The sequence below is a fragment of the Pipistrellus hanaki genome, assembly GCF_964339955.1.
Source record: "Pipistrellus hanaki genome assembly, chromosome: 14".
In the NCBI taxonomy this organism is placed as follows: domain Eukaryota; kingdom Metazoa; phylum Chordata; class Mammalia; order Chiroptera; family Vespertilionidae; genus Pipistrellus; species Pipistrellus hanaki.
The window spans coordinates 9499766-9519426 of NC_140516.1; the positions used below are offsets into that span (position 1 = coordinate 9499766).

Genomic DNA, 19661 nt, shown 5'->3' on the forward strand with positions numbered 1-19661 from the left:
GTCCACACCTACACTCAAACTTCAGTGCTAGGTCAGTTATACTTCAATAAAGGCTAGAACGCCTGAAACACGATGTGCCTCTCTGGCGTTTGGAAAGCACACAGGCCAGTACTGAACATGCTGAGGGCAGAGAGGAAGGTGGGAAAGCTGTGCTGGTAAAAAAAAAATTAAGAGAAAAACAAATAACGTGAATTGTTAAACAAACTGTCCTTTTCAGGTGCCAGAAATAAATTTATTATGGTTTTTAATGAAATGCCATTCCTTGGAAAGGCACCTGTGTAATATGCATGCGTTTAGTGAGTGTGTTGATGGTTTCTGGGAATAACAGGCTCAAATTCTTTTCCTTCATGTGGTTGAGCTTTCCCCTAGATTTCTGGAATTAGACCTTGATCCACATATAAGCAGTAAATTACCTTGTTCATCCCTTTGTCTTTAGGTACAATTAAAATGGACATACCCAGCCGGGACCGGTTTGGCTCAGTGGATAGAGCGTCGGCCTGCGGACTGAAAGGTCCCGGGTTCGATTCCGGTCAAGGGCATGTACCTTGGTTGCGGGCACATCCTCAGTGGGGGGTGTGCAAGAGGCAGCTGGTCGATGTTTCTCTCACATCGACATTTCTAATTCTCTGTCCCTCTCAATTCCTCTCTGTGTAAAATCAATAAAATATATTTAAAAAATAAATAAATAAAATGGACATACCCTTCTGACTGTGGGGATATTATGGCAGAGAATTTAAAGTGGATTCCAGGAGACCTGGGTAATGTTCTCTCTCTCTCTCTCTCTCTTTCTCTCTCTCTCTCTCTCTCTCTCTTTATTTCTTATTCTCTCTCTCTTCTTTCTTTTGTGTGTCAGAAAGGACAGTCAGAGCACTCCAGACGAGATAAAAATGATGATCAAAGAGAGAGAGCCATGGAAAGTGGCCTCAGCTCTGTGCCCTGCAGCGTTCTCCTCAGAGAGGCTGCAGAGGGAGAGGTTGGGACCCAGGACAAAGGAGGAGGAGGGCCAGGTAGCTGATTGCATAGTCATTTCATTAGAATTGTGTATGACTCATGTTTATTTATTGCCATTAAGCTACGTGAGCGACTTCAATGATTAAACAGGTAACTTACATGTTTAAATAAAATACCCTATGATATTATATCACTTTTTAATAAAAATAATATCTGAGCCAAAACCGGTTTGGCTCAGTGGGTAGAGCGTCAGCCTTCGGACCGAAAGGTCCCAGGTTCGATTCCAGTCAAGGGCATGTACATTGGTTGTGGGCACATCCCCAGTGAGGGGTGTGCAGGAGGCAGCTAATCAATGTTTCTAACTCTCTATCCCCCTCTCTTCCTCTCTGTAAAAACTCAATAAAATATATTTAAAAAAATAATAATATCTGAATCATGCTAATTTGTTGATTTGATGGTTATATTGCTGTTGTATAGAAAAACATACTAATTAACAAACGTTTATGTGCAATATAAACTAAAGTTGTGGCAAGATGGAGGATCATATTGGCCACCTACTCTAACAGATTCAGAAAAAAAAATCTGTACTGTACTTGCAACTTTTCTCTAGGTTTGATATTCCTTCAAAATAATAATAAAAAAGGGTAAACCAAGGCTGAGAGTTTATATGATCTGACCCAGGCCCCCTGGATAATAAATGGCAGCACCAAATTGCAACTCAGGTGTGTCTGGCTCCTGAACCCACACCCTCCCTCACCAAGCACTGGGCCCCTGACATCACAGCTGCCTCTCCAGACCCTTTGAAATCGGCCCTAGAAGGTCTCTCCCTGGTCAGTCACCTGTGCAGCCGCCTGCCTCCCCCAAAGCTCCGCTGAAGTCCTTTTGCTGGAACTGCTCCCCACTGACCCAGCCTGTCCCCCATCCACCTGGCCTGGCACCACTTGAGGGCACGTGGCTGGCAGCTGCTGGGCAGCTGGAAGCACTCAGCACTCTGAGTGGCTCTGACTGGCTTCCTGTCCCTAGGAGGGGTTCCATCAGCTGAGCTCCCACTCCCCGGAAGTCCTCCAGCTCTTCCCAAGGACCTTGAGATTTTTTCAAACCACTTACAAGTCAGCATGGCAATGCTTTCTTGTCTTTTTTTTTTTTTTTTTTTTAATATATTTTATTGATTTTTTTTTACAGAGAGGAAAGGAGAGGGATAGAGAGTTAGAAACATCGACGAGAGAGAATCATTGATCAGCTGCTTCTTGCACACCCCCTACTGGGGATGTGCCCGCAACCCAGGTACATGCCCTTGACCGGAATCAAACCCAGGACCTTTCAATCCGCAGGCTGATGCTCTATCCACTGAGCCAAACTGATTTAGGCTGTTTTCTTGTCTTGGTTTCCCATGTCACCAACTCTACGATTTGAGATTCCCTCCTAATCAAGTGGTTTGAAAAGAGGATTTCATCAAGTAGGGCTTCGTGTACGATTCCACCACTTAAAGACATCAGCTTTGCAGGCTATCAGACATCACCCATGGCCAAAGGCAGAAGCTGCCGCTCTCCTGGGACTTCCAGGCCCTGCCTGCCTCACCACAGCAGAACCTGCCAGCGGGCAGCAAGGGGACGTGCGTGACCTGTGATGCCACAGTCACTACCTGTGACTCTGAGCCATGCACCCTCCTCCTCAGCCCCAGGCTCTGGAAGCAGGAGCGGGGAGGCCTGGGGGGAGGGGGGGGTCAGTGCTGGGCACACCCCATGACAGGCAGTTAGTTCCAGGCCAGACTGACCACCCTCAGCTTGAGCCAGGGCCTCTGCACCTCCTGGAACCAAGTGGACCCCTCCAAGCTGAGGAGGCTCTGGGGCCGGCCTGGACCCATGGACAGATCCCTGGTGGCTGAGCTGCCCCTTTGTTCTCCTGGGAAGACCCCAGCCTTGGGATGTTCTCTGCCAGTGGTGGGCATTCAGGGGCTGGTGGTGCTTGCCAGTGGGTGTGTCACCAGCCAGGATGGGTGCCACGGCCAGAGGGGAGGGCTTCCTTGCCACATGCCTCTCCGGGCCCTGGGTGAATGCCCTCGTCCTCACTGCTTGGAAACTGGTGGAGGGGAGTGTCCCTTCTTCAGACCTGCGGTTGCTCTTCGCAGGCTTCCTAAGTGCCCCTCCAGGCTGAGTGCCCCCGAGGAAATGTGCTGTGTAAACAGGATGGTTGCTTCCGGCACTGGGGTGGAGGCCCTTGTGACAGGAGCCTCCCCCGGGGGAGAGGAAGGTGCTCACCTACCTCCTTATAAATGCTGCTGTCCACCCTCCACGCTGAGCTGGAGGTGGAGATCCACGTGGGCCCCGTGTGGGTGAGTTTAGCCCCATCCTCTTGTGTTGCCCAGGGCAAAGGTCGCAGGCGGTGGGAACCAGCTCAGCAGTCACCTTCTCATACCTTGCTGGGCTCCTCATTCCCACCAGGAGCTCAGCGAGCCCTGACAGGGAGCAGAGAACAGCTTGCTAAGAAGGGGTCACCTGAGTAGGAGGGGGTCTCCTCATCATTGGCCATCTTGGAGTGGCCAGGCCATGGACACTGGTCATCTTCATTCATCCTCAGGAGCATGATCCCTTAGACCAGTGGTTCTCAACCTTCCCAATGCCGCGATCCTTCCATTATTTTCGTTGCTACTTCATAACTGTAATTTTGTTACTGCTAATGAATCGTCATGTAAATATCTGTGTTTTCCGATGGTCTTAGGCTCTACAGCAGCAGTTCTCAACCTGTGGTTCTCAACCTGTGGGTTGAGAACCACAGGTTGAGAACCACTAGCAGGGTCGCCTAAGGCCATCGGAAAACACAGGTATTTACATGACGATTCATGACATTAGCAAAATTACAGTTATGAAGTAGCAACGAAAATAATTTTATGGTTGGGAGTCACCACAACATGAGGAACTGTATTAAAGGGTCACGGCATTAGGAAGGTTGAGAACCACTGCTAGGCCCTGAGAAGAGGGTAGCTGAGAGCACCAGGGGCAGATGGAGTGAGTAAGTGGCCACATCGCTTTGCTCAGCAGCCTGGGAGGGCAGGGCAGGATTGTCTCCAGGGCACGGAAGTTTCAGCTGAATGAAGAGTGATAGAGAGACTTCCCCCTGGTCGCCCAGCAGGTGCAAACAGAGACCCCATTAGAGCTGAGGGCTCTGGCTCTCTAGAGCTCTCTACTGTGTACCTCACTTGCGCAGGCACCTCACCACCTCATGCAGAGAACTTGGGCATGAGACAGTGTCAGATGCCAGATGATGTTGGGAGTTTCCAAGGATCCTCCCAGAGCTCCTGTCTGTACCTGGCCCTGAGGCTCAGTGGTATGAGGGGAGGGGAATACCTTTGCACATGCTTCAGGTGGCTGACAGCCCTTCCTTTCTGCAGGAGGAGCAGCTGGAGCAGGAGCCATGTTGCTGTGCCCGTTGGCGCTCACCTTCATCCTGATGGTGGTCTCTGGCACCGAGTGTGAGGTGAAGGATGTTTGTTCTGGAAGCCCGGGCATCCCTGGCACTCCGGGATCCCACGGCTCGCCAGGCAGAGATGGGAGAGATGGGAGAGATGGCGTCAAAGGAGACCCCGGACCTCCAGGTACTGACTGGGAGACCCCTGCCTTATCTGAGGGACAGTGACTATTTTCAGGAGCCCAGTGTGTTTGGGGCTCTGGAGGGGGCCTAAGGGTCAGCTGGATGGTGAGGCATGGTGGGAGTTTCCTAGGGCCCTTAGACTGGAGCAGCCCTGGAGGCTCTCTCCTCAGAGTGCCGATGCACTGATAGATGACTCAGCCTGGCTGATAATGAAGGTCCCATCAGGTGAGTCCAACCCTGTTGTGTGTGATCAATGCCATGCATCCATGTCCCCTTCTCTCTGCAGGCCCCTCAGGCCCCCCAGGAGGAATGCCAGGCTTTCCCGGGCGTGATGGGCAGGAAGGACCACCTGGCCCCACTGGTGAGCGTGGAGACAAAGGAGAACCTGGTGAAAGAGGCCCTCCAGGTGAGTAAGGTGGGGAAGGCAGGCAGTGGCAACATTGACACAGTGCCCATGCGATTGTCACATGAGGGATGGTGGGGATCAGACAGAACCGTGGAGGGCATATTGCTCAACCTAAATAAAAGAATCTGAGATTGAGAAGAGACATTAAAAGGGTGTGTGGGGGATAGGCCACAATGCAGGGACCGATGGGTGTTGTATCACGGCTGCCATAGAGGAGGCACAGGATGTTGGGTATGGGAAATGGGTGGTCCTGGGGGGGACTTCTTAGGGGTGAGGCACTAGGGGAATTCTGAAGGGTGTAGGGGATATGTGGACTAAAGATCCAAGCAGATGGTGTGATTGGAAGCCCCACATGCAGAGAGAAAGTCCGAAGCACTGAGTAGTAATCCAGGTCCATCAGGAGAGTGCACAGAAAACCACACCTGCCCTGGGAGGGGCTCGGCCTAGAAACCAGAAAAACCCACGGAGGTGGGTAGACAGCCATCAAAGGCTGTGGCAGGAGAGGAGAGCAGAGAGAGCTCTGCAGGTGCAAGGCTGTGTGAAAGGAGAGGTGTATAGGGAGTGTGGAAGCACACTCCAGTGTAGTGGAAACTTTTGATTTGGGTCCTGGGCAGTAGGTATGGACAAGTAGAGGGAAGAATGCCAGGCTCGCAGCTGGTATCACAGCTGTTGGCTTGCCCTCATTTTGGATGGGGTTTTCTCTACAGGGCTTCCGGCTTCTGAGGATGAGGAGCTCCAAAGCAAACTCCGCGACCTCCGTCTTCAAATCTCGCAGTCAAAGGGAGGTAAGGGTCCGCTTAAGGTCTCACAGAACAGAGGGTCTCCCATAAGTTCCCCTCATCCTCAGCCCCAGGCTCCAGAACTTAGCAACTTGACAAACAGTTGTGGATATGCATGTCTTGGGGAAAATAATGATGCTTCCCTTTGTGATGTCTTTGATGGCCCAGAGGGGACAAAGGTAGGCACAGATTAGTTCCCTACGTCATGGGAAAACAAGGTCTCTGCCTATCTTGTTTTCCATTGAATCCCAGAAATTGCAGTTTGGGGCACAGAATAGGACAGTTAATAAGTAATTGTTAAATGCATGAGTGAATGAACAGAATGATGAGAACACAGAGGAGAATTTAGAAAGACTAGGATTGGAAGACGGAGGGAAGACAGAAAGGCAGAGGTGGAGAAATTGGAGAGAGTATAAAGGCAGAGAGCCCAAGTGAGACAAAGAGGCCAGTGGCCTGACCCAGATTCCTCTGCTCTCAGTCCTCAGTTTGCTGGGTTCCTTGCTGATAGTGGGAGAGAAGGTCTTTGCCACCAATGGGCAGTCGGCCAAGTTTGATGCCATTAAAGAGACGTGTAACAGAGTTGGCGGCGGAATTGCAGCCCCGAAGAATCCAGAAGAGAATGAGGCCATTGCAAGCATCGTGAAGAAGCACAACACTTATGCCTACCTGGGCCTGACCGAGGGCCCCACCCCTGGAGACTTCTACTACCTGGATGACAAGCCTATAAATTACACCAAATGGTACCCTGGGGAGCCCAAGGGTCGGGGCAAAGAAAAGTGTGTGGAGATGTACACAGATGGGCAGTGGAATGACAAGAGCTGCAACCAATACAGACTGACCATCTGTGAGTTTTGAGCAGGCATCAACGCCACAGGAGAGATAGGGTCCCACCTAGCTTTCAGTCGCCAACCTGTGGGTGGATCCACCTGTATATCCTTTTCAACAACATCTATTTGTGGTTATTCAAGTTGGAGGCATTCTTAGCCACTCCACTCCCCATTAAGGTCCTCCCTCTTCCTTCTTGATCACGAATCAGTCTGACATGCCCCCTGGCACTCCCCCTCAGCTCTGCTCTCTAGGCAGTCACTGCTACCTTTGCCCTTTGTTGAGAGATGGAGACTTCTTTCTTCCTTCTCTTGTCCAGTTTCTTCATTTATAGGTGGTAACAGTGAGGTCCTGGGATGGAATATCCCTCCAAAATCACACAGAGGGTGCCTGCTTCCTGGCTACCTCTATTCTTTCTATGCAGCCCACTCCCTGTCCAGTCTCATCGATTAGCAGTTCTGGTATAGCATAAAGAAACAGGTGGACTTCTGGGATATTCCAAATTTGGGGACTACCTGTCAGTCTGTGGCCTCTGAGGACACAAGTGGTCAGTTTCCCCATAGGGTCAGAGGGCCAGTTTCCCCATGTGGTCAGAGGGCCAGCATGATGAAGGCCAACCCACTATAGTTGATTGGCATATATGATCCACTTTCTTGAGTCTTGGGGTACCAACTCAACTCCCTGACCTAAAAGCAGCAAGCCTGGACCTCTAGAGAAGATCTTCACTCCACCTTAGACATAACCCAAGTATGTCTGATGGACATACTAGTATCTCCATATAACTTCAAATCTCATGAAGTGTTCACACTACTCATCACCCCATTGACTATCTGTTGAGCACAGGCTATGTACCAAACATCTTGACAAGCATTTTAGCAAATAAATATTATTTAATATTTACCCATTGCTATGGAACCATCATTACTTTCTGTCTGAGGACACTGACATTTAGAGAAGTTAAATGTTTTTGAGTTTTATTACATGGAGCAAGAGGCAGAGACTGGACTCAAACCCATCTACATGGACCTGAAGCTCATGATCATAACCACCCTACTCTCCTACTGAACAGAGATGATTTAAATAAATCATGAATGTGTTAACATCAGTTTCCATTGCTCTGGTTCCAAGACACATCACATTTCTGTATTTTTATAAATCAACTTAACTGGCTCTGAGCCCCCCCACTTAGCTAAAAAATTGAAAATTCAATCTCAGGTTATGCTTTCTTTGTTGAGTAGAGGGCACCTTGCTCTCCACTCATTGGTTATATGTGTGAATGAGGAGCTACAGAAAACAACTGGAAGAACATCAGTGTTGGTGGCTGGCATTAAACTAACTCCTCCTCTACGTCTATGTATCCATTTTGGGTGGTGATTTCATGTGTTCATTTCCTACTGAGCCACCTGGATGTTTTCCCTAGTCATGGCTCTGTCCCAGGTCTCAGTGAGCCACCCCAGTCTCAGGTGTGCAAGGAATGGGACCATATCCCAGTGCTCCGTGGGAATGGGATCATGTCCCTACTGGCTTGAGGAGGCAACCACATATGTGTCCCATATTCAGAAAGATCCTTACTTCTTCCACTTTCAAATCTTCTAATGCTCTTCTTCAGCGCATATAATTCTTATCTTAGGCAAGAGAGAGCTTTGGATCAAAACCCACAAAGCCAGATGGGAATGTACAGAAATATTTCTCATTTTTTCATGAATGGCAATTTTTAATCTGGTCATTTGCTACATGTGCTTAGGGCCCAGCACACAAATTATTGAGCCTTCTCCAAAATTCAAAAGAGCAAGAAGGAAGTATATTTTTCCTGTTTTATAGATCAATAGTCTAAGCCTCCAAAAATTGATGTTTTTTTCATTTCTTATTAATTTTTTACTTTATGGTTTTATTTGCTATTGTTATGATTTTTATCACATTTAAATTAATTATTGATGTTTTATAAGAAAACTATTGATTTATTTTTATTGACCTTATATTCAGCCATCTTTCTTGATTCTCATGTATCTCCTAATATTTTTTAATATAATTGATTATCTTATAATTTACAAGCATAAGATTCTATTTACAAATGACAGAACTTTTTGCCTATACATTTTGATATTTACATTTCTTAAAAATCATTTTTATATATTTTAAATTTATCAGGAGATCTTATATATTATTGAAAACCCTTAGTGATAAATTTATGTTTTTTTGGGTGACCCTGAATTTATAAATGGGAATACTTTCAATATTTCATCATTGAAAATATTGCTTGTTTTAAGTCTGATAGATATCTTTTATTTTTTTATTTTATTTTTAAAATATATTTTATTGTTTTTTTACAGAGAGGAGGAGAGAGGGATAGAGAGCTAGAAATGTCTATGAGAGAGAAACATCGACCAGCTGCCTCTTGCACACCCCCTACTGGGGATGTGCCCGCAACCAATGTACATGCCCTTGACCGGAATCGAACCTGGGTCCTTTCAGTCCACAGACCGACACTCTACCACTGAGCCAAACCGGTTTCGGCTGATAGATACCTTTTATCAAGGAAAAGAAGTTCCTTCTTTTTTTTCTAGTTTGCTGTGACTCATTTTAATCATTAACATGTATTGAACTATATCAGATTATTTTTGGCATTTCCTTTAGTCTAGTAACACTAAACTGATGTTTAGTATGGATTGAGTCATCTTGAATTCCTGGGTTCCAGCATGTGGAGCCCACAGGGGAGAATGAGAGGCTTTAAGTGCCTCATCTTTTAAGATTGGAGAAATGCCCCAGGGACCCCACTATGGAACCTACAAGGAGGGGGCTGTTCAGAATGAGTGATTTAGTAATTCCCACCCCCCCCCGGTCAGTATAAGGGGGGGATAAAGAGAGGAAAGAAGGCTGATGCACCTTGGGTAGAAATTATCCCTTCCTCTTCACTCCCTGCAGGGTTCAGGAGGAGACTGTACTGTCCTCTTCCTAATCTTTGCAAGTAGGGATGCCCAATTGCTTCACCTTCCTCAATTAAGTCATCTAATGCAGAAATGGAGGAATTATGCCCAGTTCTGAAATTGCTGAAGTACTTAACCAGTAGAGGGACTGCTGTTGCTGAGGCATGGGGAGATGAAGAAAGAGGAGAATAAAGCTGGGAACAGGAGTGTTTGAAGGCAATGTGGATGTCCATCACTTGTATGGAGTTTCCCTGGGGCTTTGTGAATGCCAGTGTCATAGAAGTGAGCTGGGGTTTAAGTCCTAGTTGTGAGCAAGTTGCTTCTCTTGAAGCAGGGACACAGGGGCTCAAAGAACAAGAGACAATGAATTGAAATGTCCACTGACATGATATGGAGGGTAGGAAATGTGCAGCTAGAGGCTTACAGGGTCCCTTGTCTGAAGAATTAGCTCTTGAGAAGGGTTGTCATTTATAATCAAAGGAACCAAACAACCAGCTAGGATGGGCCAAGAAGCAGCACTGTCCCCACTGACATGTAGTTCCTCCTGTGAGCAGGAATCATCATTTTCTCTACACCCCACATATGGAAAGCAGTAAGAGAGAAGACCTGCCCACACTTCACTTTAAGAAGCCACCACGCTATGGCCAGAGTAATGATGAATCAGAGATGAAACTGAGATCTTAATGACAAAACTGGAGAACTATTCATTTGGACTCTTTTAAATCAACCCTAGAAAGTTTTCATTGCAGGAAGAAAATGTATGAAGAATTTTGAGACCATGTATTAGTTTTGAGACCAGGTAAACTTCAAATTTTAAGATTGTATATATCTGCAGTAAAAGACTGAGTGGCCAGATTATTATGATCTCTGAACGCATAATAATCTGACCACTCGGTGTATATATATATATTAGAGGCCTGGTGCATGAATTCGTGCATGGGTGGGGTCTGGTCAGCCTGGCCAGGGGGAGGGGACATGGGCGGTTGGCCGGCATGTCTGCTGGTCAAACTCCTGGTCCAGGGGACAATTTGCATATTAGCCTTTTATTATATAGGATATACACTGAGTGGCCAGATTTTTATGGGTCCAGAGATATAATAATCTGGCCACTCAGCATATATTAAATTAATGAGTTACATGAATTCATTTTTTTTTAATATTGAACCATCCTTCCATTTCTAGGATATACCTTCCTTGGTCTAATGGCTGATACTCTCACACTTAGTATGTGCCAGGCACTATACTTGTATTAACTCATGTCATCTTTTTTTAGCCCTATTATCCCCAATTTACAAATAAGAATAAGAATAAAAATAGATATTAAAGTGATTTGTCAAAGATCATGCAGCCAGTTACTGATAGAACTGGACTATAAATACAGGAAGTCTATAAATACATTAACCATTAATGTTTGGCTGGACTTTCATAGCCAGTTTTTACTTCAGGCTTTCAGGTGGGTACTTCATGTTATATAAATTATTCTGATATTAGTGGGTACCAGGGACATATTCTTCCCATAATTAGAAAAAGCAAGAAGAGGCCAGGTTAAACTTATAAGTATGTTGGAAGCTACTGCTCCCTTCATGTCTGCTCACTGTCACACAGCCAAGCCAAACATCAATAGGGTGTTTACTCCATGTATTCTGTCTAATAGGAGACTCTACAAAGGGTTTGAATATAAAATTCTATGATAAGAATAAAATTCTATAATAAGAAGATGGTTCAAATGAGGAATAATAATTCAAACTACCATGATCTCATTTGCCAAATTTATTATTTTTTTTTGCAAGGAACCATTTTTGTTTTATTATTAGCTCTATAGTTATTTCCTTATTCAAGTTCATTAAATATATTATTTAATTTGTATTTTATTAATTTATTTTTATTTTATTTTCTATTTATTTAAATATATTAATTTATCTGTTGCACAGAGTCAGCAGTCCTTGAATGGCTACTTATTTTTTATTTTTAAAATTTTATTGAATTTGTTGGGGTGGGTGACATTGGTTAACAAAATTATATGGGTTTCAGGTGTACAATTCTATCATATGTCATCTCTATATGGTATTGTGTGTTCACTACCCAAAGTCAAGTCTTCTGTCACCATTTGTCCCCCCTTTACCCTCCTCTACCTCCCTCCAGCCCCCTTTCCTTTATTGTCTGTGTCTGTGAGTTTTCTTTTTTGCTTAATTCTTTCACTTTCTTCAACCAGTCATCCCAACTCTCCTCCCCACAATAGCTGTTAATTTGTTCTCTGCATCTATTTTGTTTGCTAATTTATTTTGTTCACTAGATTCCACATATAAGTGAGATCATATGGTATTTGTCTTTCTCTGACTGGCTTATTTCACTGAGCATAATACTCTCCAGGTCCAACTATGCTGTCACAAACTCTTTTTGTACGTTTATTGCCCATCTGTACGTCCTTTTTGAAGAAGTGTCTATTCAGGTTCTTTGCTCATTTTTAATTGGATTGATTGTTTTTAATGTTGAGCCATGTAAATTCTTTATAAATTTCTAATATTAACCCCTTATCAGATGTACTCTTGGTGAATATGTTCTCCCATTCAGTGGGTTGTCTTTTCATTTTGTTGGTGATTTTCCTTGCTAGAGGACTATTTCTGAGGCTTGTCGTCTCAATCAGCTTTCACTCTGTTTATTTCCTACTGGGTTTGCCAATTTTTGCAAAATTTAAATTTACCTGATTCCATCTGAACAAATCCTGGGTTAAGGGCAAGGTCCTCCATTGCTTTTATGTCCCCATGGCACACTAGGTTGTGATGAGCTGAGACCCTTGAAAAACAAATTTTCATCCTGGCATAAACAGAAAAATGTATTAATAACAATCATAGCACACAACAATAATAGCATACATTCAAACCTCCAATCTATGAGAATACAGACTTGTAGAAATGTGTGCGCAGAGTCAAAGCTTTCTTATTATGCCTTAGCTGACCGGGCACATCCCTCCCTCTGTCCCAAGCTCCTCTTCCTCTAAGTCTATAACACATTCAGGATCCTGGTTTTATGTAGTCACTCAGTTTCAAATTTCTACCTCTCTGGAAGGTCTGCTCATTTGCTGAATGGGTTGAATACGCCTTGTCCTCTGAACCTATTGGCCCTTCAAAGTTGTGTCAATGGCATCAGAAAACATAGCCTTGAGAAGGGTCTTCTTCACAAAGGGCCACTCGTAGTGCCTGGCAGGCTCCTTTACAACAGGAACCTTGGAGGACTGCTGAACAGGCACGAGGACTTGAATACACAGGACTGATGACTTTTGAGAAGTCAAAACACCAATCACAAAGCAAGATCAAAGCAAGAGCAGTCCCTGTTCCCCACCAGGGAAACCAAAACCTTTTGAGTTATTTGATAAGACTAAGTGCTTCAGAGAGTGAGTGTAAGTTTCGGGGAGGGCGGGAATCAAAGGTCATGTCAGGGACTTGGAAAAGGTGACTTGGTCAGGCTTTGACTATAAGAACTGGACACCCCTGGAAACCCAGGCCTGGAGGAGCCATGGACTGATCTGGTATCTGCCCCACTCATGGTCTCCGCTTCTCTTCTCACTATCTCAGCACGTCCTTCTGTGTACCCAGCCCTGGGTTGCACCCTGGAGACAAGGAGCTGAATCAAATGTTCTTAGAAAAGTGAGTATACTGAAACAATGCCACAAGAGTTCACGCTGGCTGGAGAGAAATCAAGAGGGCTGCTTTGAGGACATGATGCTAGGGATTCGGTCTTTCCATTGATGTCTGTTGACCATTGACTCTGTTTCCAGGCACTCTTCTAGGTGGGGATACAACAGCTGATGAACAGGACTTCTGCTCTAAGGAATCGTGTGGCCATTAAATACGCAACCAAATAAAGATTATGTTGCAGATGTAAATTACAGGTGGAGAATTACAATTTTGATAGAGTGGATACTTAAAGTTAAATGGTTAAGGAAAGACCTTTCTCTAGAGATAATGTTTAAGCTGAAATCAGAATGACAACAAACAATTCTGCAAAGATAGAGGCAAGTGTCCTGGGTTGGAACAGCGAGTGTAAATGCCACATTCAGCTTTGAATGTAACTTACCTACAAATACTTCTCCTTGTGCCTAGCCCTGTGACATGCCCAAGGAAGACATTTGGTAAGTGTTCTGAATGAGAAGGTTGGAAAGAGGGGAATCAGTGTTGTCAGTAGACTAAACACAAATGGAGGTTGAACTACAGATACAGAGGTGTGTTCTTGTGTGTGTGCATGTGCACACGTGAGCATGTGTTTGGTAGAATGTCTATGCTTGTCGCTTCTGTAAAAAATGTCTGTAGGAAAATAGCCTGAGAATCTATGATTCTAGAGGGTCAGTTTCCGAGCTATAAAGATGGAAGCATGGGAGAGTGTGGCTGAAGGGCCCACCATCAGTCCTGGAGAGCTGCCCAGCATACAGGAGTTCTAATAATGGTTGTTTATTAACTTGGGGTGAAGGCCATTCAAGCACTGTCCCAGTCACCGGGCTATTTGGCCTGACATTGCTGAGGCATCTGCCAGAGGCCTGGGCTAGAGGACAGCTTCCCTGCCACAGCCTTCGTGCTCTGAGGAGGCCCCAGTAAGTCATTTCTGGAGGACAAAGGTGGAGTCCTGGGCCAAGAGTCTGGCCACTTGACTTGATCCTTGTGAGTTCCAGTCAGGGACATTGGTGGGGCTGTCAGGCCCACTCAGGGCTTCTGTCTCTCTCTGAACTGTGCCATTTATGTTATTCTTGGATCCAGTTGACTATCAGCAAACTAAAGGGTGGTCTTTTCAGTCAAAGGGAAGAACGGAAGTGGGGTATGTTTAAACTTGACCTTGGTCTCTGGTATAATCAGGGAAGGGGGGTAGACGGGGTGGGAGAAGATAGAAAAAGGAAAGGTGGAGAAAATGTGATAAAGTTTCCTTCCAGCTCACTACTTCTCATTGCGTTCTGGAGGGAGGGAAGGATTCAGGGAGCTGTGGGGTAGGTAAGGGCAGATGGTAGTTGTGCAACAGTATCCAGCAATATTGAGATTAGTGGCCAGAGAAGAGCAGAGAGGCCCATGGGGCTGAGCTACAAAGACTTTCTGGAACAGGGACCAGCTTGAGCAAAGACTGGAGGGAACTCTGACAACAGGATGGGGGTACAGAGCTGGGGGGCCTCTAGGCAGAAGGCAGAGAAGCCTGCCAGTAGAAGAAGAATGAGCTGAAATCAGGCCAGGCCGAGTATAAACAGAAATTGTAGGAGCTTGGTTCTGGCTGGCAAGAAATAAAAATAAATAAATGCCTCACAAGAGAAAACTTCAAACCAAGGGAAGAAAGCAAATCTAAGTCTTATGTAGCCAAGATCAATGATCAAAGAAGGTTCCTTGGGAGGGTCAGAGCCCAACCTCTGAGTCCTGAGCACCAGCAAAGGCCTGTTATAGAGTAAAAAATCATAGATGAAATGATTGACAGGCTTAGGGAAACAACTGTGGTTCTGAGGTTAGTGAACCTCGAAGTGTAAAAGGGATTGTTATGTGAAATGAGAGAATGGATGTCATAACCAAGTCCTGCCAAGAAATGGGCCTTGTGGGAGCTTGGGTCTCGTGCTATAGTTTGAGTCTAACTCTCAGGTCCATAGGAAGGGAACAAGAGGGAAACTGAAGTCCGCTTGGTCCTCACAGACTGGAGTTGAGAGAAGAGCCGAAGTTCACTGCCTTTGTGCCAGGCCACCAGGAGCAGATATAGGTCATTTCCAGACCCTGCAGGCTCTCATGCATAGGGCCTGACTCACGCCCTAAGCCTTGTACCCATGGGGGCACTGGAGGCCCAGGGCGAATGGGCTCCTACCAAGTCCTCTTGCATCTACTTTGGCTTTAGCACTGGTAGAATTCTAACTGACTTGTCTGTTTCCTTAGTTGCCTGGGAGAAACTCAGAGTCACAACTGGTGTGTCTGCAGTCCCCAGCACAGGGTCCAACTCACCAGAGGTGGTAGCGAATGTTGGCTCACAGATGAGATGAAATTCTTTCCCTGCACTCTCTCCATACCAGATGAGGATCATGTTCTGGTTTGTATCACTTCCCACCCTTCTGTGTGTGGTGACAGTGTCCTTCTCAGAACCCACAACCTGTGAAGATGCCCAGAAGGCCTGCTCAGTGATTGCCTGTGGCATCCCGGTTACCAATGGCACCCCAGGCAGAGACGGGCGAGACGGAGCCAAGGGAGAAAAAGGAGAACCAGGTATCCGAGGCTGGTCTGACTTCTTGAATCTTTACTCCTCAGAGGGATCTGGGACAGAGCCATGAGCAGGCTCCCCTTACATGCTGATGGGCATGAATCACTCAGGATAATTCTTGTACATTGTCATTCTCTCCTAAACAAAGACACTGCTGTGACCTGGCTCCCACATTCCTCGCAGGAATGGGTGGGGTGTGGTTGTCAGGGAAGAGGCAGTATCTATAGCCGGGCAGCTGGCGCTGGAGGCAGGTCTTTCTTTCTCAGGTCACCACTAGTTTGCTGGTGGTTTCTGGAGTCAATGTGAATCTAGTGCTGAGCTTTTGGAGGAAGAGAATGAGTGATACACACTGGGCCACATGTCTTTCATCTTCCAACAGGGCAGGGGCTCCGAGGCTTGCAGGGTCCTCCAGGGAAACTGGGGCCTCCAGGAAGTAGAGGGGCTGCTGGGCCGCCAGGAGTGAAGGGCCAAAAAGGAGATCCTGGAGACAGTTCAGGTAAGGAGCACATCTCAACACAGTGTGGGCTGAGGGGCCCAGCCCGGGAACTCGAGGGCCAGGTGGGGTGGGGGATGCGGGCTTCTCTGCTGCCCCATTGGAAGACCTCACCTCTGCCTTCCTGACCCAGTCCTACTTGGGGCCTGAAGGGATTCTCACAGGTGCCTGAGAACAGACTTGCAACCCTGCCGGACACTCCTCGCATATCCTGCAGAGGGACCAGCTCTCTCAGCCGGAGCAGCCAATTCCAGGTTCCAGGATGCACAGGAGGAAACCGGTCCCCTCAGGGGTTGGGTTTAAGCCTGTTGTCACAAGAGTAGCATGAAGATGGTCTGCTTCATGAGATCCCTGGTCAATAAAGTAATGAATAGAGTAACTAAATACATTTATCTGAAGTGAAATAAAGTAAATAGTAACAACAAAACAAAACTGATGACCTCACATAAATATTTGCCCACTGGCCCATCATTATTATGAGAATGATAAAGAGCTTGCCTGGAATAAGAAATGAAAGCATGATTAAGAAAATTTTTCAAAAAGGAGAATGACTTCGGTCTTTTCCTATAAATGAGTATAATATAACAGTATTTAAGCAGTATGGGAAGAAAAGGATCCAGAGCTACAATTTGCAAGTTACCATTACTGCTATTGTTATTGCTAGTTTCAGAGTTACAGCTTATAAGAGTTATGAATTGTCTGAGAAGGCAGGAATTCAGTTATGTTTTGTTTTTTCACTTCCTTTTGTTTTCTTATTTTTATGGAATAAGCATCCTATCTAATAAAAGAGTGATATGCAAATTGACCATCACTCCAACACACAAGATGGCTGCCCCCATGTGGTCAAAGATGGCTATCCCATGTGGACACAAGATGGCTGCCACAAGACGGCCAGTAGGGGAGGGCAGTTGGGAGGACCACACCTGCAGGGGAGGGCAGTTGGGGGTGACCAGGCCTGCAGGGGAGGGCAGTTAGGGGTAATCAGGCTGGCAGGGGAGCAGTTAGGCATCAATCAGGCTGGCAGGGGAGTGTTAGGGGTGATCAGGCTAGCAAGCAGAAGCAGTTAGGGGAAATCATGCAGGCAGGCAGGTGAGCAGTTGAGAACCAGCAGTCCTGGATTGTAAGAGGGATGTCTGACTGCCCATTTAGGCCCGATCCTACCAGGCAGTTGGACATCCCTCGAGGGGTCCCAGATTGGAGAGGGTGCAGGCTGGGCTGAGAACACCCCCACCTATGCACAAATTTCATGTACTGGGCCTCTAGTACTTCTTAATAAACTTTCATTCCCCCCCCAAATACTCTGTCCTTGAATGTAGGGTCTTTTTCTCAGTATCTGCCCTTCTCCTATTGCTTTGCAGTTATGGAGACTAAGTTGGCAAACTTAGAGAGAGAGCTGAGGAGCTTGGAAACAGAACTGAACCACATCAAAAAATGTAAGCCTCTTCCTGCCCCACTGGGTTCCTGCTCTCCCTCTGTCCTTGAGCACTCTGGGCTTTCAGGAGGATGGAGGAGAACTGACAATTGTGAACACGGTTATATACCAGGGCCTGTGCTAGGTTGGCATGTTCTCACAATATGGTTTCATTCTGTCCTCTCGTCACTGCTGTTTGTGACCATTATGCTTATTTAATTTACAAGTGAGAGGAAATAGGAGTTGCAGATAATTCAATCAACATCACCCAGGTGGGGAAACAGCAAAGAAAAGATTGCATGGAAGTCTGAAGCCTCCAAATCTTCACTCTTTCCTCAGCACACACTGTTCTCAGATGGCTGACCCTGCCCCTTTCTGTCCTGGCATCCAAGCCTGGCAGCAGGGCCCACTCCTGATTCCCTGTCCACCTGCACTGGGGCAGTGTGTGCTGGGGACTGTCCCCAGCACATCTCCCCCAGGAGAGGCGAGCTCTCCCCCAGGGCCTTATCCACGCTGAGGAGCTCCTCCTCATTAGGACCTGACCTGAGGGGTTGCACATGGGCTCTTTTCAGAGTCCTGATGCTCTGACAAGGGCTTGGTCACCTACTGGCCTGGGCTTCAGGCCAAGTCAATCCCACCCACCCTTTGTGATTTCAGTGCAAGCCTTCTCCTTGGGCAAGAGATCTGGAAAGAAGCTCTATGTGACCAACGGTGAAAAGATGCCTTTTTCCAAAGTGAAGGCTCTGTGCGCTGAGCTCCAGGCCACCGTGGCCACTCCTAAGAATGCTGAGGAGAATAAAGCCATCATGGAAGTGGCCAAGGACCATGCCTTCCTGGGCATCACAGATGAAGCGACGGAAGGCCAGTTTGTTTATTTGACAGGAGGGAGGCTGACCTATAGCAACTGGAAGAAGGATGAGCCTAATAACTTTGGCTCAGGGGAGGACTGTGTGATCCTTCTTAAGGATGGGGTGTGGAATGACATCTCATGCTCTTCCTCCTTCGTGGCCGTCTGTGAATTTTCAGCCTGAAGAGGTGGTCCCTCAACCCTCCTTGGCTCTGCTGAGCTCTCTGCTGCCCTAAAAGAAAATTCAGTGATGTTTTCCTCATGCCCAGTGTTGACTCATTCTTTGGTGGGGATGAGAGGAAAATGAAGGAATGGGTTTGATAATGGGGATTCGGGAATTAAAAGAGGCTGACATGAGGGTTTCTGGATCAGTTGTTGGCAGAGGACACCCTCTGTCTTACCTAAGAGCATGGCACTGGGTCACAGTAAAACCATGGAAAGGGCCAGTCCAGCCCTCTCCTTTCTCAGTGAGGTCACTGAGGCCCGCCACAGGGATTCATGGAGGGCCACATCTGTGTCAGTCAACAGTGGACCTCAGCCTCCAAGATACCCAACTCCTTTTGTCCAAGCGCTGCCACCACTAGATGCCCTTGGTCCCTCCGCATGGAGAGACCAGTCCTATCTGTGACATGGATAGCCTTTATTGCTCACTAGTGACCTGGTACATAAAATTCATGCACATTAAAAGGGAATTAATTAGAGAAAAATATTTTAATATTGCTATTTGTCCTTTCTCTATAGAAAATCAGTACAATGTATATTAAAACCTTCCTCCTGTCAGAGTCTGGAGCACACCACAGGTATCTTTAGATATAAAATTGTAGAAGACAGTCATGTATTTCACATGGATTGTTTTCCAGTATGTAATCATCAGGGGAACAATAAAAATCTACAGGACAAGCTCAATTTCTTCCATTCCCCTTCCAGCCTTCTCCTCTGCCTATTCTTCCCCTGACGTCACACCTGATCGTCTTTTCAGAGCTCCTCTCTCTAAATGCATCTGCCCACCACGATTCTGCCTCTATCTAGGATCGAGGCAACCACCTCCCTGAAATTCACTTCCCAATTCTTATCAATAAGTAGTGGAACCCATGCAAGTTAGCTCCAGTGAGGGTGGCATAAATGTAAAGATACACTATTTTCATGAGAGTCTAAAGGCAGTAACTACAGTTTATTCAGGCTTCCCAGGACCTGGAACAAGAAGGACATGTGGATTCAAGGAGCCTTTCC

At 46.4% G+C, this 19661-nt stretch overlaps 2 protein-coding genes across 13 annotated transcripts; both read left to right on the top strand.

The window, feature by feature from the left end:
• Nucleotides 1–3148: 3148 nt before the first annotated feature.
• Nucleotides 3149–8796, top strand: LOC311632563 (pulmonary surfactant-associated protein A-like). 4 transcript variants are annotated; one of them, XM_084904224.1, is made up of 6 exons: nt 3248–3283; nt 3670–3772; nt 4340–4543; nt 4826–4945; nt 5653–5730; nt 6203–8595. In XM_084904224.1, exons 3-6 carry the CDS (start codon nt 4363–4365, stop codon nt 6577–6579), a joined length of 756 nt encoding a protein of 251 aa, XP_084760350.1. In that variant the 5' UTR covers nt 3248–3283; nt 3670–3772; nt 4340–4362; the 3' UTR covers nt 6580–8595. The 4 variants fall into 4 exon arrangements, with proteins under 4 accessions (XP_084760349.1, XP_084760350.1, XP_084760352.1 ...); XM_084904226.1 differs by having other exon boundaries at nt 6323–8584; XM_084904223.1 differs by lacking the exon at nt 3670–3772 and having other exon boundaries at nt 3149–3283; nt 6203–8796.
• A 4058-nt stretch (nt 8797–12854) lies between these two features.
• LOC311632564 (mannose-binding protein A-like) lies at nt 12855–18693 on the top strand. 9 transcript variants are annotated; one of them, XM_084904229.1, is made up of 7 exons: nt 12973–13117; nt 13249–13485; nt 13574–13602; nt 15416–15685; nt 16060–16176; nt 17532–17606; nt 18242–18693. In XM_084904229.1, the coding sequence occupies exons 4-7, from the start codon at nt 15496–15498 to the stop codon at nt 18613–18615; spliced, it is 756 nt and encodes a 251-aa protein (XP_084760355.1). In that variant the 5' UTR covers nt 12973–13117; nt 13249–13485; nt 13574–13602; nt 15416–15495; the 3' UTR covers nt 18616–18693. The 9 variants fall into 9 exon arrangements, with proteins under 9 accessions (XP_084760358.1, XP_084760357.1, XP_084760355.1 ...); XM_084904235.1 differs by having other exon boundaries at nt 12976–13117; nt 15496–15685; XM_084904231.1 differs by having other exon boundaries at nt 12972–13117; nt 13249–13602; nt 15496–15685.
• Nucleotides 18694–19661: the final 968 nt, after the last annotated feature.

What these genes read in the sequence shown, in the direction of transcription:
- LOC311632563 (XM_084904223.1), top strand. Translation starts at nt 4,363, where the DNA reads ATGTTGCTGTGCCCGTTGGCGCTCACCTTCATCCTGATGGTGGTCTCT. An exon ending in TGGTGAAAGAGGCCCTCCAG is followed by an intron (nt 4,946 to 5,652) that starts GTGAGTAAGGTG and finishes TTTTCTCTACAG; the next exon opens with GGCTTCCGGCTTCTGAGGAT. An exon ending in AATCTCGCAGTCAAAGGGAG is followed by an intron (nt 5,731 to 6,202) that starts GTAAGGGTCCGC and finishes CTCTGCTCTCAG; the next exon opens with TCCTCAGTTTGCTGGGTTCC.
- LOC311632564 (XM_084904232.1), top strand. Translation starts at nt 15,496, where the DNA reads ATGAGGATCATGTTCTGGTTTGTATCACTTCCCACCCTTCTGTGTGTG. An exon ending in AGATCCTGGAGACAGTTCAG is followed by an intron (nt 16,177 to 17,531) that starts GTAAGGAGCACA and finishes ATTGCTTTGCAG; the next exon opens with TTATGGAGACTAAGTTGGCA. An exon ending in ACTGAACCACATCAAAAAAT is followed by an intron (nt 17,607 to 18,241) that starts GTAAGCCTCTTC and finishes TTGTGATTTCAG; the next exon opens with TGCAAGCCTTCTCCTTGGGC.